Raw genomic sequence first — 24,346 nt, forward strand, 5'->3', positions numbered from 1 at the left:
TCGTATCGGCAGCAAAATTCCTCCAATTACAGGCAATACAGAGGCAAATCTTCCTACAGAGGAAAGGATTCCTCAAAGAAACAATGACTCTCCTTACCCTCACTCACGGACTCCTCCAAAACTTGGAGGTCGAATCTCCCGCTTCTTCTGCAAATGGTCGCAAATCACCACAGATCGATGGGTTCTCGATCTTGTGCGCAGGGGACACGCTTTGGAATTCATAAAGATTCCTCCAAATACTCCACCAAGAGGTCCCCCTCCTGCACATTTGAAGGAGCTTTTGATTCAGCTAAACATCTTATTGAGAGAGGGCGCGATCGAAGTGGTGCCAAAACTACAGAAGGGCAGGGGGTTCTACTCAAGGTTTTTCCTTATTCAGAAGAAGTCGGGAGAATGGCGTCCCATTTTGGATTTGAGAGCCCTGAACAAATTTATCAAGACACAAACTTTTCGTATGTTGTCCCTACAAGAGGTCCTTCCTCTTCTCTCTCACGGAGATTTCATGACAACCCTAGATCTACAAGATGCTTACTTTCATCTTCCCATCTTGCCAAGACACAGAAAGTTCCTCCGATTCAGGGTGGCCGGAAGGGATTTTCAATTCAAAGTCCTGCCGTTCGGCCTTCGTTCGGCTCCCCGAGTGTTCACAAAAGTCCTTGCACCGGTGGCAGCTTACCTTCGCCTTCAGGGAGTCCAAATCTTTCCCTACCTAGACGACTGCCTTCTGAAGGCAAAGTCCTTCGAAATAGCGTCAACACAAACCCTGGTGTGCAGCTCCCTGTTCCAATCTCTGGGCCTCACGCTGAACTTGGAAAAATCTCAGTTGCACCCAGCTCAAAACAGACTGTTCTTGGGAGCCATTCTGGATACAACTCTAGGGAAAGCTTTTGTGTCGCACGAACGACGACAAGGTCTTCGCAATCTAGCGGCCTCTATCCATCTAAAAGAGTTTGTTTCTGTTCGACAGTTGAAGTCATTCCTAGGGATGTTGTCCTCCTGCATTCCTCTAGTCCCTCACTGCCGCCTGAAGATGAGACCTGTCCAAGAAGAACTGGACAAGCAATGGGCTCAGGTCTCCGGCAATTTCAACGACCTAGTCAGAGTCACTCCTCGCCTCAGAAAGGCTCTTCTATGGTGGACTCACGAAGAACATGTCTCCTCGGGGCGTCCTTTTCTGGCGGACTCTCCACAATTCACCCTCACCACCGATGCCTCTCTCGAAGGTTGGGGCGCTCACCTGCAGGGTCTTACTGTGAAAGGCAGGTGGTCTGTTCATCAAAAGACAAGACACATCAACCTGTTAGAATTACTGGCCATCTTTCTGGCTCTGAAAGCTTTCCGAAGCATCATTTATGGAAGCACGGTATTGATCAGAACGGGCAACACAACGTGCATGCATTATATCAACAAACAAGGAGGCACGAGGTCCGTTCTGTTGTCCCTTCAGACCCAAAAGATTTGGAATTGGGCGATTCAATACCACATCGCCCTCACTGCAGTCCATGTTCCGGGAGCGTCCAACATACTCGCGGATTCCCTAAGCAGATCCTCCACGACCAATCACGAATGGGAATTACACCAACCCATTCTGGATCGCATATTCCAGCTATGGGGTCCCCCGAATCTGGATCTCTTCGCAACCTACCTGAACCGGAAATGCCAGTTCTATGCAAGTTGGCTTCCCCAACCAAAGTCATGCGGGAATGCCTTTTTGATGAACTGGTCCAAAATTTATGCTTACGCCTTTCCACCGATACCTCTAGTCCCCAAGGTCCTACGGAAAATGAGGAGAGAACCCTGTCGGCTCATCTTAATAGCCCCCCGATGGCCTCGACAAATATTGTTCACGGAGCTGCTGCTTCTGTCTCAGTGCGACCCAATCATGCTTCGTCCTCTTCCAAATCTCTTGACCATGGAACACGGTCAAATTTGCCATCCCGATCCTGCGTCTCTACACTTAGCAGCTTGGAACCTGAGTACTTTGAATTTGTGAATATGGACATCCCTGTGGAATGCAGAGAAGTATTGGCAAAGGCTAGAGCTCCCTCTACTGTAAAAACTTACAAACTCAAATGGAAACGCTTTTGTTCCTGGTGCAGTGATGTCAAAATTCATCCTATCCATTCCAAGCCTGAACAACTACTACCTTTCTTTTTGCACCTCGCAAAATCAGGCCTGTCATATGCTACCCTTAAGGTCTTTTTAGCAGCGATCTCACGATTCCGCCAAGATGGCTCGAACTCCCTTTACTCGTCAAGAGTAATGAAACAATTCTTCAAGGGACTGTTTCGTATGTTTCCTCCGATACGTCGGCCGCCTCCTCCTTGGCATCTAAACATGGTATTGGCGCAGCTGATGAAATCGCCTTTCGAGCCTATACATAAGGCCAGCCTCAAACATGTCACCTGGAAGACTTCTCTTCTCCTGGCGCTTACATCCTCTCGTCGGGTCAGTGACTTGCAAGCCTTTACCATTAACCCTCCTTTACTTCAATTTACTAAAGACTCTGTTCTGCTTCGCACCAATCCGGCCTATATCCCGAAGGTGCCATCTGATTTCCACCTCAATCAACCGGTTGTTTTGAAAAAAAATTCCTAATCCTCAGACGTTTGCAGAAAAGTCACTTCATTCTTTGTCTCAAATTCTATCTTCAGAGAACTGCTGCCATTCGAAAAACTGACCAACTCTTTGTGGCCTACGGGCGCATGCGGCAAGGTCATCCTGTCACCAAACCATCTATAGCACGTTGGATATCCTCTGCTATTGCCTTTTGCCATCAACAAGCAGGAAAACCTCTCGCTGCTGCTGTGAAAGCGCACTCCACAAGGAAGGTTTCTTCTTCCACTGCGCTGTTTGCTGGAGTTCCTCTTCAAGCCATCTGTAAAGCGGCGACATGGTCCAGCAGACACACCTTTACGAGACACTACTGTCTGGATGCTGCAGACAACACGGATACAGCTGTGGGACAGGCAGTCCTTCGTAATCTTTTTAAATAAGGTGAGCCTCTGTTGCTTCCCTCCTCCTGCATACAAGGTACTTTTATTTCTTTATATATTTATGTATAAGATGTTATATATATATATATATATATATATATATATATATATATATATATATATATATATATATATATAATATATATAGATAGACGTCGATTTTATGCATATAATCTTTGCACTGTCTATACTACTATCTGGCTTCTTCTGTACCTTGTATTATTCTGCTAATACTGCTCACTACTCTTATTCAAGCATGTGAATCTATGAAAGACACCCCAATACTGGAGAAGAACAAAAGTTACTTACCTGTAAACTGTGGTTCTCCAGTATTGGTGTCTTTCATAGATTCACATGCGACCCACCCACCTCCCCTCAGAGGCTCTTCCTTGTATTTGACTTTATGTCACTCTTGTGCTACGAAATTCTGAGAGCCTGAGTCTCTGGGGAGAGGGTTCTAGAGGGTGCGGACACCTGATTGGCTGGATTTGAACTAGAACATAACGACAGTGATATGTTATAAAGGTGACAAGTTGTCTATCCATGAAAACTCTATGGTTTTTTCTTTCCTGTAGGCCTAATAGGCTTATGTTATTACTACATTGCTTTGTTATGTACCGTGGGACTCCCACTTCGACGACGGGGAATATTCAAGCATGTGAATCTATGAAAGACACCAATACTGGAGAACCACAGTTTACAGGTAAGTAACTTTTGTTCTTCTTCACTGATCCTGCCATCTTCCTCACTCTGTGGATTGAACTCTGTCCTCTAAAAATATCTAAAGTCTAGAAATCTGCAGTCAGCAATGCTCCAACAGATACAGGCCTTCAAGGAGGCTATGTTTGCATCTTTGATCCCTCTGGCACACTTCTTGACCCCACGGATCCGAGGAGCCTTCCATTCTGGTTACCGCCAGTAGATCCATCCTCAACGGTTCTTCTTGACCCCCATTACAATGTGCACCATGAGTTTCGGGCCGATGCCTGCTCTGACTATTCGGTGCCAAGATCTGCACTGGAGACCTAGGCATTGACACCACTGATGCTGGAGGAAGATCCCCATAGTCCTATTGGACTTGTAAGCAAATCCATTTCAACCTTGGTCAAAGTTGCGGCTAACTCGGACCCAATCAAACTCAGAAGGAATGCTTCCATTTGCCAAAACCCTTTTCAGACCTGGAGCCACATGACGATGAAGATGCCGAGGAATCACATCTTTATGATGAGGAAAATCTATTTCTAGACCTCCATTAGGTCAGTGGCATGGACACTTTTCCTAATACGGGCTACAACTTGCCACCTGGCCCTTTCACAGAGACACTGGCAGCCTTTTCAATGGTGATGAGGAGGGTGGCGGAAGTCCATGACCTCCACCTGTCTTCAGTAAAAATATAAACAAATGTCTTCATGGAGGTCCCGCAACCATCGCAAGCCTCCTCTGAGCTATTTCACCCTGTAAATAAAGCCCTCACAGACACTCTTCTGGACACCCAGATGAGGCCAGGATTTTGCCCTCCTGTTACTAGACAGTTTGCAAGGCGACAAAGGACAGCACTGGGGGACCCATCTTTCTTCCCTTAGCACCCCGCACCAGAGAGCTTAGTGGTTCAAGCCTCTGCTAGTAGGTTCAAGTCAAATGTGTTTCCCTCTAATCCGCTGGAAAGTCCTAACACATGGAGACTTTTGGGATGTGGATGTTCTCCTCTGTCAGTCTTGCCCTCGGGGCTGTGAATTTGAGTTGCCTCCTGGGGCACTACTTGCAACCATTGTGTGACATGGTGAGCAAGATCTTGCCTGTGGTCCCTCATTACCTATGTGCCTGCCTCCAAGAAATAATACAGGATTGCCAAGACCCGGCAAAGTACATGATTCGGTCAGGCCTAGACACTACCAACTGTTTGGGTAGGGCAGTTGGTAACAGTGTGGTGCTACAGCACCACTCATGTATCAGGTTCATAGGCTTTTTGAGTGATGTCCAGGCATCATTATGGGCATGCCATTTAATGGCAACAGTCTCTTGGGGACAAGGTAGACTTAGGCCTGGAGCGCTTTAAAGTGAGTAAGGCTGCGGCATACTCCCCTGGCCTTGCTCAGCCTGTACAGTATTTTCTGCAACAATATCATCCCTTTCAAGGCTTTGGAAGAGGCATCCTGCAGAGGCAATGCCAAACCTACTTCTGTAACAACAGACCTCACAGCCTTTTGAGGCCTTGGTCAGTTATCTGGTTGACAGCGTCCAGGCCCACAGGGGCAAAGCACCATCTAATCCCTCACCTTTCCTACTGCCTCCGTTGCAAAGCCCCTGTAGTTTGCCCTCAGTGGCACACTGCCACCAGCTTGGAAGTCAGATAAGTTATTTCCACAGGTAGCAAAGCATCATGTCTGACAAAAGGGTGCTTTAAACTATGCAGAATGGTTACACCTTTCCCTTGTTATCCGCCACTCAAACATGTCGCCTACACCTCAACGGGTTCCACTTGTCCATTCTACAGAAAGATATCCATGCTGTTCTGGACAATGGAGCCATAGAGAGGATATTGGCATCCCAAGTCGGAGCTGGCTGTTACTCCTGTAATTTACTGGTACCAAAGAAAGATGGAGGACTTTGTCCTATTTTAGATCTTCGCCCTCCAAGCATGTTCCTAAATAAGGACAAGTTCAACATGCTCACTATGGCCTACGTTCTGCCTTCCCTGGATACATGCAACTGGATGGTGAACTGTGTATTTGCAGGATGCCTACTTCCACATCCCTATCCTGCAGTCCCACAGATGCTACCTGGGTTTTCGGTACGCCATGAGCAGTTTCATTTCTCAGCGCTCCCTTTGTGCATTACCAATGCGCCTCGGGTTTTTACAAAAGTGCTGGTGATGGTACCTGCCCATCTTCAGAGGTTGAGGATAACAAGCTTCCCACACCTTGAGAGCTGGTTGTTGAAAGCGGGCTTGACCCAATCAGTTCTGAACCACCTCCAGGTGACAGCCAACCTTTTAACATCTCTGGGATTTTCAGTCAGTGTGCTGAAATCACACCTGACTCCTTCACAGAGGCTCCCCTTCATTGGACCCATTCTGGATACATTGCTTTCTATCCATATCAACAAGTCTAGGACATTTGGGCTAATATCTTGATGTTTCAACCCTTAACTTGGGTCTCAGTGAGAGCAGCTCCGAGACTTCTAAGCCTCATGGCCTCCTGCATCCTGCCAGTGGAGCACACCAGGTAGCACATAAGGGCTCTTCAGTGGGATCTGAAATCTCAGTGGGCTTAACAGCAAGTAAACCTCTCAGATTCTATTGAGGTGACAGAGGAGACTGTGAAAGATCTGCAGTGGTGGCAGTTAGACTGGGACCAGAGGCAGACCCCTCTCCCTGCCTCGTCCTGCGCTAATGGTCGTGACTGATGCATCGCTGCTGGGTTGGGAGGGTCATGGGTCCTGTTTCAGGAGGCTGTACACCTCTGGAACTGGTTGAGTTGTCAGGGTATCTCCCTGGTCATGTGACACCTGGAAGGAACCTTAAATGTCAGGGCGGAGGAACTCGGTTGGTGTTGCCTCTGGATCACAAATGGCAGCTACATTCAGACGTGACACATGGCATCTTCCAGCAAAGGGGAGAAACCCAGCTCAATGTCTTTGCCACTACTGAGAATGTGCCGTGTCCAAACTTTTGCACATTGGAAATCCCACTGCACTTTTCACTCTGAGATGCTTTTCAGTTAAACTGGAGCCCAGGACCCTTGTACGCCTTCCTGCCTTTGCCTCTTCTGCCCAAAGTTGTGAAAAAATGTAAGACCGACTGGGCCTAAGTTATCCTAGTGGTTATGAACTGTGCCAGGAGATTGTGGTTCCCATATCGCCTAACCATGAGCTTCTGTCCTCCGCTCCAGCTGCATCTTTGGGAGAGCTTTTTGTGGCAGTAACAGGGCAGGGTCCTGCTGCCAAGCCTGCACAATTCCTGCCTCCATGCTTGGAGATGGACCACAACAGTTTACTGCCTTAGACCTTTCTCCACAGGTAACAAATTACATTATGGCAGCCAGGCATCTCTCCACAAAACCATCTATGCGGGACACTGGGAGAATTTTGTTGTGTGGCATCCTTCTAGGTATACCCAGCCCCTGCGAGTCCAGATATCTGACATCCCCCTATTCTCCCTACCTTTAACCCAGCAAGGCCTTGCTGTGGTCATAGTTAAAGGTTATTTGTCTGCTTTATGCGCTTTTTTGCAGTTGCCTGGTCACTCATCTCTGTTTAAATCACCTATTGTGATGCATTTTCCTAATGCGCTGACCCACATTTCCACCAAAATCTCTTCTGTGATGCACCAGTGGGATCTAATCCTGGTTCTCACATTTTTGTTGGGCACACTATTTGAGCCAATGCACAGTTGCCCACTATGGTTACTAACCTTGAAGGCAGTGTTCCTCATTGTGATTATGTTAGCTCATTGAGTGAGTGAGCTACAAGCAGTCTGTCTAGCAAATGTACACCGTCTCCTTCCTGCTCCAGCGGGTGCTATGGACTAAGGTGGTGTTCCTCCCAAAACCTGTGACGCCTTTCCACACTGAGCACAATCACCCTAATGGAGTTTGTTGCCCTATCTTATCCATCCAAGGAGGAAGAGAGACTCCATTGCTTAAAACAAAAGAGTGCTCTGAGCTTTTACATCGATCGCAACAAATACCATGAGGTGGATGTTTGGCATTTTGTGGAGTTCTCTGGGGTGAAGATGGAAAAAGTTGTACAGAAACAAACCATCTTCAGATTGATCCAGATTGATTGTCCTTTGCATAAAGACCTGCTACAGATTTGCCAAGAAACAGGTTCTGATGGGCTTGCAGGCTCATTCTACCAGAGTCAAGGCTGCTACAACCGTCCTGGCATGTGGAGTGCCTTTCTTAGGCATCTGCCAGGCTGCGATGTGAGCGCCAGTTCATACGTTTAGGAAGCACTACTGCCTGGATAACCAGGTCCGGCAGAAGGGGCATTTTGCCTGGTAGATCCTGGAGGACTTTTTGGTCTGAGCCTTCCATAGACCTGTTACCTGGAGAGGTACTTCTGTGGCATCTATTCACAAGGTGAATAAACTGTAGTTAGGATCCATCTAAACGAAGTTATTTACTTTCAGTACCATTCTTTTCTGGTGGATACTGCTTCTAACTGCATATTCCTCACTGAAACCTCCCTCCTCTGCTATTGGTGGAAGTGGCTTCTTTTCGTGATCTTAAAAGTTTCAATTAGAGAGCTGCACACTGTCAAATTTGATAAATGAGGCCTCCGTGTCTGATGGCGTGGCCAAATATCAGAAAGAAACTGCCGTTCATGCACAGAAGTGCTGGTTACATGTATTCCAGCCATCACTTCCAGGGCGATGCAGACCCAGCCCGGAGCTGCATGTAACCACCCAATGGGATGTGAGGGAATGTCCGAGAAACATCTCCTGATGTAGTCTGGAGCCTGTGTAAGGTTGTTATGTTATGTGAATTTGTAAGCTCGGCTAATCACCTGTGAGGGTATCTAGACGCCTGTGGGTATTCACAACATAAGGAATCTGCAGCTAGATAGAGTATCCACCAGAAAAAGCATTACCAAATGTAAGTAACTTGTTACTTTCTTACCACAGTGGGACATTAATTTGGTCTTGACATTTCTCGTGTGTACTTACTTTAAAGACCCCCTTGCTCAGTGTGATAACTTCAGAGCTGCATGGCGCCAGGAGCATTGTGGGATAAACGTTTATGGACCCAGTGTGGCACCTGGGGTGTATTTTAGGGTGAGGAGTCTGCAGTTAGATAAAGTATCCACTAGAAAGAGTATTACTGAAGGTAAGTAACACGTTCATTAATGCTCCAAAGCTTGCACAGCTTTTGGAGCCCTGACTCACACTTAAGTTACTATGATTGCCTTTAGGCTTTTCTTTGTTTGATGGCCCTCAGCCTCTGCCCGGTTATATACAGTTCTCATTTGATCCAGTGGTGCTCCACTCTCTTCTAATGGACTTTTTCTCAACCAGTTGTTTTTTTTCCTCCTAGGATCACCTCAACCGACATCAAGTACCAGATCTGGAAGTTTGGAGTTGTCTTTACAAACAATGTAAGAAGAATATGATGTTGTCAGGGGGACATTTAGGGGTAGGAAAAAGGAGCATATGTGAGCGTAAAGAATGAACGTACAGACATGAGTTGAAATTAACCTTCAGAGTGGAAAGGGAAAACCTTAAGGGTTGGAATTGGGGCATTTCAGATGTGGAAAGAGAGAGTATTGAGTGGGAGGACCTTTATGGAAATGAGAAAAGGGTATGTTTATAGGAAAGAGGTAATTTTAAGGCTTGGTAATGGGACATTCAGGAATAGGGAGGAAATCTTATGTAACTCAAATACTAAGCCAACTTTGAAAAGGAGCCTTCAGTAGTAGGGAAGGAGAGCTTAGTAAGTTTGTACAGAGATCACGTAGGAGATCGAAAAGGATGCATGTAGAAGGAATATACAACGTTATAATGCAAACAATTACAACGCATACCTTTACAACGCGGTTTTTACATCGCAGCATCCATTGCAACGCATGATTTTACAACACATGCCATCACAACGCATTTTTAGAAACTACATTTACAACGCATTCCATTACAACGCATACCATTACACCGCATAATACTTTTAGGGCAAGAGTAGGAAAGTGTTGGATAGTGTAGGGGTAAAAATACTATCCCCATGTACCCAAAAACCCATACCCACCCTAAAACTAAAAAATCCCCATTACTTACCTTATAATGCATTGTAATGGCATGCGTTGTAATGGTATTCATTGCAATGGCATGCGTTGTAATGACTGCATTGTAATGGCATGCAATGTAAAGGAAGCAGTATTGTAATGACTGCGTTGTAAAGGTAGTGCGTTGTAATGACTGCATTTTAATGGTTGTTTCCCCTTTAGAAGCGGTAATGCGCAAAGATCAGCGGTTTGAAAAGAGAGCCTTCTGGAGAATCTATAAGGGTGGAAATAGTGTGTGAAATAGTGTATGCAAGACTTGCCTTTACATTTTGCATATGTGTTTGTCCCCTACTTCCTACTGCAACTAACCACCTGATATTCGTTTTGCAGTCCTTCTTGTACCTGGTGTGGTATACGGTTATGTCCCTCTTGGGGCACTACAACAACTTCTTCTTTGCTGCCCACCTGCTTGATATTGCCATGGGAGTGAAGACGCTGCGCACCATCCTTTCATCTGTCACACATAATGGCAAGCAGGTATGGATGTCTGAGAGGGAAAAGGAATGGATGCTTGGCAAATGTGGAATCCTTTGCAGAGAGGAGGCTTGGCAGAGACTGAGGCCTAATGTGGATAGAGATTTGTCTGTTATTCCACCAGTACACCCTATATGCGTGGAGCTGTGAAGCTGTATTTCTAGAGCCCTACAGCAGTGAGGTCCCATGCCTCTGCCTTTTAGCCTTTATGTTCCTATATCTTTATTTCCGATGCCTTTTAGAAAAGTAGTATGTTTTCACTTATTTCAGCTATACTTAGAAATGTCTGACCCTGCAGCTTCTCTCTAAAATTCATAGCTCTTTCGTAGTTCATCAATATGAACAATTGGTTTAATGAAGAAAAATAATCAATATGCTCACATTTTTAGGTTGAGCATTCAAGACCTCTTGTATATACTTTAGTATATACTTTATGTATCCCATTTATAACTTATATGTGTATGTACTTTGTGGGCTCTGGAGATCAGCCCTAGGACTTGTCTGCTTACGCTTAGGGACTTTTTTTTCTGTTCAACTGCCTCTATTTAACTGTCTTGATGGAAAATGACCAGTAGATGTCAGTAAAATACCAGAATTGCCTTCTGCTGAGGGACTTCCTTTTTTTAATTTTTCTGGCAACTGCCTCTGTTTAACTTTCTTGATAGTAAATGACCTGCAGAGGTTAGTAAAATACCAGAATCACTTTAGCATTCTCTAGATTCCAGTCCATAGAAATTGTCTTCCACGAGCACCCGTAGACAATAATATTTATTTCAAATCTTGTATTTTCAGTGATATGACCACCGAAGGCCCTGCTTTTATATTAAAAACAGATTTGGACCATTTCCCGCTGAAAGGCAATATTTCTCTCCATGTGTTCCCATACCTGGGGTGTCACGCAGTTTGGTGCTTACTTTCCCTCCATGTTAAAGAACAGTAGATGTTTCAGCACCCAGGCTAATGTGCTGCATAGCTAAATACATAGAAGGTCCCAAAGGCGAGACCGAATGCATTGCAAATGCTTGTTAATTCTACTCCCTCTCTGGGGCTTGGTGTTTATATGGGTTGTTTTAATTTCTAAGAAGAGTGTCCCAATATTTTCTGAACTTACTAGTTTATGCATCTATTATATTATCAGCATGGAAGAACAGGGAGTGAATGGTCGGTCCATTGCCTATTCAATGATATCTTATTTCACAAAAACAGCAAGAAGTGTTCTTACATTATCCTAACCTTCTTGACGCAGCCACTGAAATCGTCTGTAAAACACTCAATGTGAAATCTTCATTTCTTCAGCAGCTAGTAGCTTTTGGATCATGGGGGCTCACCTGAGAAATCAGAAACTATGGGGCTTATTTACAAGCCCTCTACACCGCCAGTTTGTCACTTTTAATTGGGAAAAAGTGACATACCGGCAGCGAAAGGGGCTTGTAAATAAGACACTCTTTGCTCTTGACTCACTTGGTATCAAACTCCTTTTGGATATCAGGCCTCTTGAAAACATAATTTCCAATGGATCTCAGACTTCTATAGTCACTAGCTTCGTTTTGATCATATACCTCTTAGCAGATCCCTATTGGTCCCTTAATAAGTTAACTTCCATTGGCTAGCCTCTCATGTCTGCTAGGCAGATACTGTCCTTTAGACAGACTTGAGTCTCTTGAGGATCTTTTAGCCCTCTGCCTCTTGAGAAGTTCGTTCATTTTAGATCTGAGCAGCCCTGGATGTCTTTGATGTTCTTGTAAACCAAAGACTAATCTAAATTACCTTATGTTTGTTTCCTTTTTGTTTCTCCCCTTATTGCTATATCTTTTTTTGATTTCTAGCTGATGATGACTGTGGGCCTGCTCGCAGTTGTGGTGTATTTGTACACAGTGGTGGCTTTTAACTTCTTCCGTAAATTCTACAACAAGAGCGAAGATGAGGACGAGCCAGACATGAAATGTGATGACATGATGACAGTAAGTGGGTCGGCTGCACAAATAATCATCTCATTCCCATCCAGCAAATTTTTTCTTCTGAGATCATAGCAATCTCTCCCTGATGATGTCAGCATCGAAGACTATTATTTGATTTCCAGCCTGTGGATTTGTCTTACAATGATAATATTACTCTACCCTGCTTTTGTACCTAATAGAGATCATATCATCGTACATTGCTGGATTCTATTAAAAATATTATTCTTACAGTGCTTACGTGTCCTGATAAGAGATATGTTGCAGTTACCTGATCTCTGTTTTGATACAAACTGAATACCATCGTTCATGCCCTGTTTATTGTCCTTTGCACTCCAGCTAACTCGTCCAACTGACTTGTCATGAATATCACAAATGAGCTAACAGAAACACAGGTCCTTGTCCACATATCAGTGTTCATGGGAGTCATTGTCCTAGACCCCTACTGACTTGTGATGTCACCCACTCCACCTTTTCTTAGAGCAGTATCATTTCTGAAAAAACATACCATAGAGTAGTGCTTGTATGCTGGGCAGATTATGTGGTAATGTACTTGGTCTAGTTTAATTTCTCATTTTGGTTTAGTGATGTGGGTAAATTGTTTTCAGATTCGAGTGTCTCAGGCACGTCTGCATGAATGTAACCTGCAACCATCCCTACTGACATCTGCCCCTTATTTTTATCCAACCTTGTTATCAGTCTTATCACAGCCTCATTCTCAGTACACCTTACAGGCACATTAATGTAGTTCTGTGATCTCGATTGTTCCTTATTGGCAGCGAAATGTCTCAGACTACGCTATCTAGGAAGTAAGTTGCCGGGCTTATGGTCCTATCTCTTGCTGCCTCCCATAATTATGTTTTCACCTTCTTGACAGTGCTATCTCTTCCACATGTACGTGGGAGTCCGTGCAGGCGGCGGCATTGGTGATGAGATAGAAGACCCAGCCGGAGACGAGTATGAACTTTATCGTGTCATTTTTGACATTACCTTCTTCTTCTTCGTCATTGTCATCCTGCTGGCTATCATTCAGGGTAAGTGTGGGAGCCTGTCTTTGTGCACCCACATTTGTAGTAGAGCGTGAATGTGCACAAGCATGTTAGAGAGACCTTAACTGTCAGTATGCATGTTTTGGGAGGCAACATAAGTGGTAGTCTTTATGTCTATATGTGTGTGTCTGTGTGTGTGTGTGCAGTCCCTTTATTGCCTTCTAGGCCTCTAAACTAATTACTGTGCTATACACCATAATTTTCTGTTGGAGCTCACCTGTGTAGAAATAGGGAGATGCAGTCCTCCTGTAGCATTGGGGGTACGTCCCGTGAGACCTTTTTTGTAAGGTTGGGGAGGGTAGGCAGCTGCAGCTCCTGTGCCGTTTCATTACAGCTTCAAGGCATTTGCAGCAGCAGGTTTATTCCAGTTTTTTCATTCTTCATGTTTTTCCACTCTATTTGTTTCTGTATTACTGGGGATATATTTCTTCATTTAGGTTGAGCCCATCAGCAAACCTAGTGTCAACATTTTAGTTTGTTAAAACATTAAAGAAAGGTTAGTTAAACTGTAAACGATCTGGATTATGCATAAAAAATAAAGCCTTGTCTTGTATTTTAGTGGAATAGTACCCTTATACAGTCCTTGAGAAAATGTATCTATCCTTTGTCAACTCTGCTTTATAGGTGCATTTGTGTCATATGCACAAAGAGCAAAACTCTTTCTCAGTTACCCCTGTGCTCTCCGCTGATATTTTTTACTGGATAAGGTGAATGTTATTGCTTTTGAGCTTGTCTGATTAAATCAAAGCTAAGTGATGGGTGGAATTCTTGCAAAAGTCTCAGCCACTGGAAATTGCTTCTGGTTGCATTTCAGGCCATCGATTTTTCTATCTGAAAGAAACACGTTAGTTAGATTCCTCACCTTAGAATATCCCCAGGCGTCAGGCTGAATCCGGAAAGATTTTTCGTCAGCAATACCCTTGCGCGTCGCTAGGCGTCGTCTGCGGCTCCGCGTCCGTCGTCGGCATCATGATCGCCGGGATGACGTCGTCGGAGTACTTAGACGCCGCCCTCGCGCGCTGACGTCAGTTCTTCTTTTTTCCGCGCCAGTAAGCGCCGATCCGGGAAGAGCACACACTTTTAGTCACTTTTTGACTAAACTTTTTTTAACTCTTTTGGTTCCATTTCCAGTCGACCTCGACTCTGGTGCCGGTAGGGATGCCTGGGTTCAAACCTTGTGACGCCTGCCACCGACTGATGTCGGTCACGGATCACCGCCGCCGGTGCCTCTATTGCCTTGGGGCCGACCACGATGCCGAGTCGTGCCTCGACTACCGGGCCTAGACCTCGAAGGCTAGGCGGGAGCGGTCCCGCAATCTGCTTGAGATCCGGCAGTCGGCTCCGCGCCGCTCAAGGTCCCGGTCGAGGAGGAGGTCGAGGGACCAGTCGCGGAGCCACAGTCATCACCGCTCGTCGGGGTCGAAGTCTTCGCATTCCGGTAAGTCGAAGCACAGCAAGAAGTCGAAGAGGCGTCATCGCTCTTCTGGCTCCCCTCGCCGGTCGCGCGACTCGGCTGAGGGTTCGGGTGGCACATCTGTCGGAGCCGCAGGAGTCCCGTCCGACCCCATACCCTCCGGTCCCTGGGTCTGACGCGACTCCGGCGGAGATCAGAGACTTCCTCGTCGCCATGAGGAGCCTGGCTCTGCCGTCGATGCCTGCCGGCACGCCTTCGGGCCCCGCAGGCTCGACTGGGAGGCCTTGGGAGCCGGCGGCTCCGGCGCCGTTGCCGACTCCAGACCCGACGCCGCAGGCCCCCGCGGGATCCAGGCCTGGCTCCCGGTCGGCGCCAGTCGACCTTACGACCCCTCCGACGGCGCCGACCCCTCCGGTGCCGCCCCCGGCGCCGCCTTCGGACGACGCCGTTCCCCGGTTTAGTCCCGGTCCGGGCCCGACACCGATGGATGAGAGGTTCATCTTCCGCCCGGCTCCGATCCTTCCACCTGTATACCAGGAATCGGATGACGGAGACGACTGGGAGGGGTCTGAGGACCCTCTTGCATGGCAGTGCCAGTTATCTCAGGACTGGGCAAACGAACTGGGGGATGCCAGTGGTCTTGATACCTCCCCTGACACTGGCTTCATCTCTCCTCCGTCTGTGGCTTCGGAGGAAGGTGCTACGTTTTCTGTGGTGCTGCGCAAGGCGGCCGAAGCCCTCGGGCTGGAGCTGCCTGCTGTGGCCGTGAGGACTAATCTCCTCACTGAAGTGCTTCAACCGCCAGCAAGCTCCTCGGAGCCTCTGCTGCAGTTCAATGAAGCACTAACTGACGTTCTGAGGGGCACCTGGTCCAAGCCCTCCACAGTTCCTCCTGTGGACCGGAACGTAGCCCGGCGCCACCGCCCTGCACCGGGCGACCCCAGTTTTCTGTCTTTGCATACCACGCCCGAGAGCCTGGTTATCCAGGCCTCTACCTCCCAGACCTCCTTCCCGTCTGCTCCCCCGGATCGGGAATCCAAAAGGTTGGAACAGTTTGGGAAGAAACTGTTCTCCTCCCTTAGTTTGGGGTTGCGGTCTATCAACACAGCGTGCCTTTTGGACCGTTACTCCCACTCCCTGTGGGATACGGTGGAGGACGTGCTGCCCCAGTGTCCGGAGGAGGCCCGGACACGGCTCGCCCAGGCTCTTGCCGAGGGGCGGGATGCGGCACGGCATGCAATCCGATGTGGACTGGACACGACGGACTCGCTAGGCAGGGCAATGGCGACCACGGTGGCGATTCGTCGCCACGCCTGGCTGAGGTCCACGAGTTTATCCGGGGATGTCCAGAGCACCCTCATGGACATGCCCTTCGATGGCAGTCGCCTTTTTGGTGACAAAGCGGACAGTGAGCTGCAGCGCTTTAAGGACTCAGGGCTACGGCTAAGTCCTTGGGCCTCTCGGCCCTGCGCCTGCAAACTTCCGCTTTTCTTCCCTTTCGTGGCCAAGGAAGGGGCAACCCATCACGTCCGTCTAGCCACAGGCCGCAGAACTTGCCTCAACGCGGTCGCGGATTCCGCCGAAGCGGAGCAGGGGGACAACGAGCCGGTCCAGCCACATCTACCCCGGCAGCACCCACCTCAAATCCCTCCTAGTCCGTGCTTTCAGGACCATTCCACGCCAGTGGGAGGCAGAGTTCGCCATCACCTGCTCCACTGGCGTACCGTCACATCGGACAGGTGGGTGCTGCAAATCGTCCGAAGAGGCTACTCCCTCCCCTTCGAGGCGACCCCTCCAGCCATGCCACCGCAGTACCACCGCATGTCGGGGGATCACTTGCAACTTCTGCAGGAGGAAGTTACGGCCTTCTTGGCCAAGGGGGCCATCGAGCGCGTTCCTGGCCCAGAAGTAGGTCGGGGTTGTTACTCCCACTACTTTCTGGTTCCCAAGAAGGGCAAAGGGGGCCTACGCCCTATCTTGGACCTCAGGAGCGTCAACGCCTTCCTCCAGAAGGAGCAGTTCAAGATGCTCACCTTAGCTGAGGTTCTGGCTGCCCTAGACCCTGGAGACTGGATGGTAACGTTGGACTTGCAGGAAGCTCATTTCCACATCCCCGTCCTGCCGGCCCACCGGCATTACCTGCGGTCCACGGTAGGCCACGAACACTTTCAGTTTATCGTGATCCCCTTCGGCCTCACCAGTGCCCCTCGGGTGTTCACGAAAGTGATGGCGGTGGTCGCAGCTCACCTGCGCAAATTAGGGGTTCCAGTCTTCCCCTATCTCGACAACTGGTTGTTGAAGGCGGGCTCGCCCCAGGCAGTCGTCTCCCACCTCCAGACTACGGCCGACCTCTTGCATTTGCTGGGGTTCTCCATCAATGTGCCGAAGTCGCATCTGAGTCCCTCCCAGAACCTCCTCTTCATCGGAGCGGTTCTGGACTCGGCGCAGTTCCGGGTCTATCCTCCAGAACAGCGGGTCCGGGATATTCAGGCTCTCATTCCAATCTTTCGGCCTCTATCCCAGGTTTCGGTCAGGTTGGGGCTGCAACGTCTGGGTCTGATGGCCTCCTGCATCCTGTTGGTGCATCACGCCAGATGGCGGATGCGGGCTCTGCAGTGGGACCTGAAGTTTCAGTGGGCCCAGCATCGGGGCAACCTGTCCGACCATGTCTTGATCTCGGAGGGCACTGCCAGACAGTTGCAGTGGTGGCTCATGGACCGCGATTGGGTCAGTGACAGATCCTTCTCCCTACCCCAACCGGAGCATGTAGTAGTGACGGATATGTCCCTCCTGGGATGGGGGGGCCACATGGGAGAGGCGGAGATCAGAGGCCTCTGGTCTCCGGCGGAGTCCCGGCTCCATATCAACCTTCTGGAGCTGCGGGCGATCCAACTTGCACTGAAGGCATCCCTTCCCTCTGTCCGGGGAAGTGTAGTGCAGGTGTTCACGGACAACACCACTGCCATGTGGTATTGCAACAAACAGGGCGGGGTGGGGTCGTGGACTCTTTGTCAGGAGGCTATGCGCCTCTGGACATGGCTGGAACATCAGGACATCACTCTGGTGGTGCAACATCTGGCGGGCTCTCTGAACGCCAGAGCAGACGAACTCAGCCGCCGGTGCATGATGGATCACGAATGGCGTCTGAACTCGGACGTGGCGCAAGGCCTCTTTCTGCAGTGGGGAGAGCCTTGGTTAGATCTATTCGCCACTGAAGAGAACGCGCAATGTCAGCAGTTCTGCGCGTTGGAATTTCCAAGGCGGCACTCGCTCGAAGATGCTTTTCGTCGCGAGTGGAGTTGCGGTCTGTTGTACGCCTTTCCGCCTATACCACTTCTGCCCAGAGTGCTGAAGAAGATCAGGCGCGACCGGGCCCAAGTCATCCTTGTGGCTCCGGATTGGGCACGAAGATACTGGTATCCCGAGCTACTCAGTCTATCGATCGATCTCCTGATCCGACTGCCTCTTCAGGAGGACCTTCTGTCGCAGCAGCAGGGGACGGTCCTCCACCCAAACCTGTCCAGCCTCCACCTCCATGCATGAAGATTGAGTCGGCAGTTGATGCCATTTAACTTGCCTCCTGAAGTCTGTAATGTGATTCTGGCAGCCAGGCGTCCCTCCACAAAATCGGTATACACCTGCAGGTGGAACAAATTCGTGGCATGGTACACAGCAAAGGCTGTGGATCCCCTCTCTGCCCCTCTTTCTGAGGTTCTCCTCTTTCTTCTTTCCCTGGCCCATCAGGGCTCTGCTCTGGGCACCCTCAAAGGATACCTTTCGGCTATTTCTGTTTTCTTACGGCTTCCTGATCAGCCTTCTCTTTTTAAATCCCCTGTTGTTTCTCGATTCTTTAAGGGCATTACCCACATGTTCCCTCCTGTCCCTTTCGTAATGCCTCAGTGGGATTTGAATCTAGTATTGACCTATCTCGTGTGCGCTCCCTTTGAGACACTTCATAATTGTCCCCTTCGTCTGCTGACGCTTAAGACTGCTTTCCTGCTTGCCATCACCTCTGCTAGAAGAGTGAATGAGCTCCAGGCTCGCTCTTCTAAGCCTCCTTTCCTTTCTGTCCATCCGGACAAGGTTGTTCTAAGGACTCGTCCTTCCTTTCTCCCTAAGGTGGTAACTGCCTTTCACATCGGTCAGTCTGTTACACTGCCCACCTTCTTTCCGCCTCCGCATCCCTCGAAAGAGGAAGAGAGGCTCCACCGTCTGGACCCAAAACGGCGGTTCTGTTCTCTGACTTTCTGGTGTGATTATGGTTTGCAGACCCACCACCGGGGTTGGTATTGCTGGGGTATCTATTCTAAGGTGAGGAAACTAACTAACGTGTTTCTTTCAGATGAACAAGTTACTTACCTTCGGTAACGATATATCTGTAAGAAACATTAGTTAGTTAGATTCCTCACTGCCCCACCCATCCTCCCCGTTCTGCGAACCGATATCTAGGGTTGAGGTCATCCCTTTCAGGGCCCTAGAATTTTTGGCACCAGTGTCGGTCTCTTGCATGGCTCTGCGTTCGTGGCGCGGAAAGCTATGTCCAAGAACTGACGTCAGCGCGTGAGGGTGGCGTCTAAGTACTCCGACGACGTCATCCTGGCGATCACGACGCCGACGATGGACGCGGAGCCGCAGACGACGCCTTGCGACGCGCAATGGTATTGCTGACGAAAAATCTTTTCGGATCCAACCTGACGCCTGGGGATACTCTAAGGTGAGGAATCTAACTAATTATTGTTTCTTATAGATATATTGTTACCGAAGGTAAGTAACTTGTTTGTCTGTGCTACTGCAGATAGGGAGAGCCAAATGAAAAAAATAAGTCAATCCTACTTCAGTAAGAGCACTCTATACCAAACCTCCCAGCCACATCCCTGCCACATGGGAATATAGGCTACCCCGCACTGGTTTCAGCATTGTTGGTATAATGTCCCTGTGAAGCAACAGGGACGTGCCATGTTGGGGGGTGGAGTTATGCCAGTGATTTTAGAGTTTGAGGTTTAGGCGACTGTAGTCATGTGACGATGCTAATAAAAGAAGGGTTGGGGTCTCTCAGCCTAGGGTCTTTTTGCCACTTCAACACTATGTGTTCTGTTCTGGTATAGTGGGCCCAGCAGGCACACAACTGAATCTCATCAGTGAGGTGCAGCTTTGACCCCATGCATGTCTCCTTCGGGTAATACCCATCACACTTAAGGCATCACTTTTAAAGGTGATCGTTCGAATGCTTGCTAACATCTTGCCGTCTTCCAATCAAGCTAGAGAACTGGCCATCTCTCCTGCTCATTGTCCATACTATATTGTGTTTGATGCCTTTGCACTGCTCCAGTGGCATAACAACAGTCTCCGCAGCTCCCTCGGTGCAGGGCTCCGAGCTCCAGGGGGCCCCCTCCAGGACTGTGCACAGCCAAGTGGCCTGAGAGCTCCTTACTGTCTCTGGAGCATGGGTGCCACCTCCATGTACTTTGCAAGGTGGCCCTCTCAAGTTTCATTACGCCACTGCACTGCTCCCACACAATTCAATTTAAGGATAGTAACTGAGGGCATATTTATCACTGAGTTGGGTCTTTGTGTGGTGCAAGGGCGATGCAACTACCAAGTCAGATTTATCAAGCCACAATTGATAAATCTAGAGAAATGCAAAGCAGCACAAATCGCTTCGATGCATCACTCTGCCCCAGATAGGTGTTCCATTGATGCAGTGTTGGTCTTCCCATGCACCCACCCATGGATTTTGGCGCATTCCCAGATTTACCAATAGTGGTAGACTTGGGAATGCGTCAAAAAGCTATGCCTCCCCAGATGAGGTGTATCAAAAGAGAAATATCTTTATTTCTCCCAGTTTTTTCCTCTTTCTATGTGTGCTGCATTCTGCAGCACACATAGAAAGTGGAAAATTCCTCAGGGGATTATTTTGTGCAGAAAGGTGTCCCTTTCTCCACAAAAACAATTGTGTCTACAATGCAGATACCCTTGCACCCTGCGAAAGGGCGCCTGGGTTGGTGCTAGATAGCACATTGTGCGCCAGCGCAAGGAAAGGACAGGAATGCGCTGTATCATGTTAAATATGGCACATACCTGCCCTTTCACACAGCGCAGCAAGGAGACTTGCTGCGCTTCATGAAAGCTTGATAAATGTCCCCCTAAATTTTTAGCCTCCAATTTCAAACTTCTTCACATTTACATAACATTTTAAATGGTGTCATTTTACATTTTACTTCTTTATTTCAAAGCACTTTATTAATCAGTTAATATTCAAAGCAGCTGCGGACTCCCTGTGAAGGCCTTACGGACCCCACAGGGGTTTCCGGACCACAAGTTAAGAACCACTGATCAACATCATAAAACACAGTTTAGGAAAGAATGAACAAAAAGTATATATATTACGAACGCCTCTTGAAAACAAGTGTGTGCATGCTCCTTCTTCAAAGCCCAGTCAAAATTCTGTCTGTACTTCAGACATGTCACTATCTTTCCTGTCACACATACAAACCTAGGGAACAGATTTATCATAGTGTTGCATTGCCCTTACGTCAGGCAAGGGCAGTACAGCACTAAAATCAGATTTACCAAGCAAAGCAAGGCCACCTTGCGTGGCCTCTCAGTGCTTAGTAAATCTGAAGTAACGCATGGCAGCGCAAGTTATCGCCTTGTGTTACGCTGGCCTAGGGTGGCGTCTCATGGGTGGAGCGTGGGTGTTTCCACGCATGCACCTGTGAATGTTGGCACATTCCCAGATTTACCATTAGTGGTAGACCTGGGAATGCGTCATAATGCTACGCCTTCTCAGGGGAGGCGTAACGATAAGAGGGAAAATGCTACTTACCAGTATGCATCTGTTTTTGGCATGTAGAGCTGCAGAGTTGTACACTTTTGCATAGATCGCCATCTAGTGTTGGGCTCGGATGCTTGCACCTTGTTGTTGTCTTGGAAGAAGTCTTTTGTAGTCACGAGATAGGTGACTTCTCCCTTTTACGATAGTGCGCATGGGCATCGACTCCATCTTCAGATTGTTTTTCGCCATAAAGGAAAATGATGGAGTTAGTAAGAAATATAACAGATGTCCATGTAAGTGTATCTAATTAAGATAATACTGGAACAGATCCAGATCCCGGGGAGGCGGGTGGGCGTGTACAACTCTGCAGCTCTACATGCCAAGAACAGATGCATACTGGTAAGTAGCATTTTCCGTTCGCGGCATATGAGCTGCAGATTGTACACTTTTGCATAGACAGTATAGCAGTGTCTCCCCTAGCGGTGGTCACCTGTATCTGTTGAAGTGGTTTGAAAAAGTGTCTTAAGAACAGCCTGGCCTACAGAAGCTTGTTGCTTTGCCTGCACATCAACACAATAGTGTTTGGTGAAGGTGTGTGGTGTAGACCATGTGGCTGCTTTACAGATGTCATCTAAGGGAATGTTCCCTAAGAATGCCATGGAGGCCCCTAGTTTGCGTGGTGAATGCGCTCTAAGGGGAATTTTTAACATGTGTTTAGCCTTTTGGTAGCATATTTGAATGCATTTGACTATCCACCTAGCAATCCCAGCTTTGGAGATGGGGTTTCCTTTGTGAGGTGGTGAGAAAGCTACAAACAGCTGTTTTGTCTTTCTGAAGGTTTTAGTCCTGTCAATATAATAAAGAACGTCAAGTGTGTGAAGAGCTCTTTCTGCTACCGAATCTGGGTTTTGGAAAAACCCTGGTAACTCTACTGATTGGTTAAGATGAAAAGCAGAGATTACTTTGGGAAGGAATTTCGGGTTTGTTCTAAGAACCACCTTATTACGATGTATTTGTAAGAATGGTTCTTGTATGGTTAAAGCCTGGATCTTAGTTACTCTCCTGAGAGAGGTGATTGCCCATAGGAAAGCTACTTTCCATGTAAGGAACTGCAATTCACATTTGTGCAGAGGTTCAGATGGTGGACCCATGAGCCTAGTAAGGGCAATATTTAAGTTCCATACCGGAGAGGGTGGTACTCTGGGAGGAATTACTCTTTTAAGGCCTTCCATAAAAGCTTTAATTGCAGGTACTCTATACAGGGACAAGTGTTGTCTGTTCTGTAAGTAAGCGGCAAGAGCTGCTAGATGTAATCTTATGGATGAATATGCTAGATTACATGTTTGTAAATGCAGCAAGTAGCAAATGATGTCCTGGATTGAAGCATCCAGTGGGTCCATTTTATTGTTATTGCAGTAAATAACGAATCTTTTCCATTTTGCTGAGTGACAGCCTCTAGTAGTAGGGTGTCTAGCTTCTTTAAAAATGTTCATACAGTCCAGTGGAAAGTTAAGGTAACAGAACTCTAGGACTTTAGGAGCCACATTGCGAGATTCAGTTGACCTGGATTCGGGTGTCTTATGTTTCCATGGTTCTGTGTTAGTAGTTTCAGGGAGAGACACAGTTTTTGGTGTGGAACCACTGAGAGTTCTAGAAGTGTGGTGAAACACGGATGACGTGCCCATGTGGGAGCAACGAGGATCATTTTGAGAGACTGTTGCCTGAGCTTGCGGAATGAGTGGGGGTGGCGGAAAAGCATACGCAAATCTGCCTGACCAGTTCATCCATAACGCATTGCCCTTCGACGACGGGCGTGGAAACCTGGCAGCGAAGGTTGGGTATTTTGCATTTTCGCATGTGGCAAACAGATCTATGTCTGGGTGGCCCAAGATTTGGAAAAATGGTTGAAGAACCTGTGGATGACGTTCCCATTTGTGAATTTGTTGTGTCTGATGACTGAGCAGATCTGCAATCTGATTGTGTACTCCTGGCAGATGTTCTGCTAGGAGATATATGTTTTGTGGGATGGCCCATCGCCATATGTGTTGCACTAGTTGAGAAAGCTGCAACAAGTGTGTTCCTCCTTGTTTTTGTAAGTAATACATTGCTGTCATGTTGTCCGTCCGGACTAGGACAGTTTTGTTAAGGAGATGTGATTGGAATGATTTTAGCACCAAGAATATTGCTAGTAATTCTAGGTGATTGATGTGGAGAGAAGGGAGAGTGTCTGTTGACTTTTGAGGCTGAGCGAATGTCTCCAGTAAAAAGTCCTCTTCCTGGGGGTCTGAATGTAGTTGGACCCCGTGGTATTGTGTAGCTGTATTTATTATTTGCGCAAATCCTATTCTATCATCTGGGGGGATGGTCTGGAGGGGTATGAATCTGGCTGGGGCACATCTGGGACATTGTAAGCATCCCAAGGGTCCCTAGGTGTGATACTGTGGATATCATCATCAGTATCTGTATTATTGGTGAGTGTGTGTCGTCATAATCACCTCTCATGTCATCACCGTCCCCTTGTGGTGAAAAAGCAGGCCCTTGAGAGTGTGCTGGAGAAGGTACAGTGTTTAAAGGCTGTGGAAGTGGAGAGAAGGGCCTTATAGGTGAGGTGAAAGAGTCTTTCTTTTTGGAGGGTATATCAGGTGTCCCTGAGGTGTCCAACTTCCTCTTGTTAGGTGGAATAGAAGTGACCTGTCCAGTAATGGGGTCAATTTGAAGTGCTCTCTTTTTAGGATCTGGTGGATCTGGATGAAAAAGTTCTTTGGATCCACTGTCTTTTTTCTGTGCTGAAGACTTTGGCTCCGAGTGGTGTTTCGACTTGTCCTCTTTAGCTTTAGGAGGTGTTTTTGTCTCCTTTTGCCGCGGTGGAGTTTTTGACCCCGACGGCTTAGCCTGTATTTTGGGTTCCG

The 24,346-nt window shown here is 47.8% G+C and overlaps 1 protein-coding gene across 5 annotated transcripts in view; it reads left to right on the top strand.

Moving 5' to 3' along the window:
- RYR1 (ryanodine receptor 1) overlaps positions 1-24,346 on the top strand; it is a 1,245,571-nt gene that overhangs the window by 1,190,864 nt on the left and 30,361 nt on the right. For all 5 annotated transcript variants that reach the window (XM_085625233.1, XM_085625235.1, XM_085625236.1 and 2 more), the window contains 4 exons: positions 9,032-9,092; positions 10,101-10,247; positions 12,071-12,205; positions 13,077-13,233. In XM_085625233.1, the coding sequence (XP_085481359.1) occupies positions 9,032-9,092; positions 10,101-10,247; positions 12,071-12,205; positions 13,077-13,233 (500 nt within the window). The remainder of the gene's footprint in view (positions 1-9,031; positions 9,093-10,100; positions 10,248-12,070; positions 12,206-13,076; positions 13,234-24,346) is intronic.

This window comes from Triturus cristatus, chromosome 9 (assembly GCF_964204655.1).
Source record: "Triturus cristatus chromosome 9, aTriCri1.1, whole genome shotgun sequence".
NCBI lineage: Eukaryota > Metazoa > Chordata > Amphibia > Caudata > Salamandridae > Triturus > Triturus cristatus.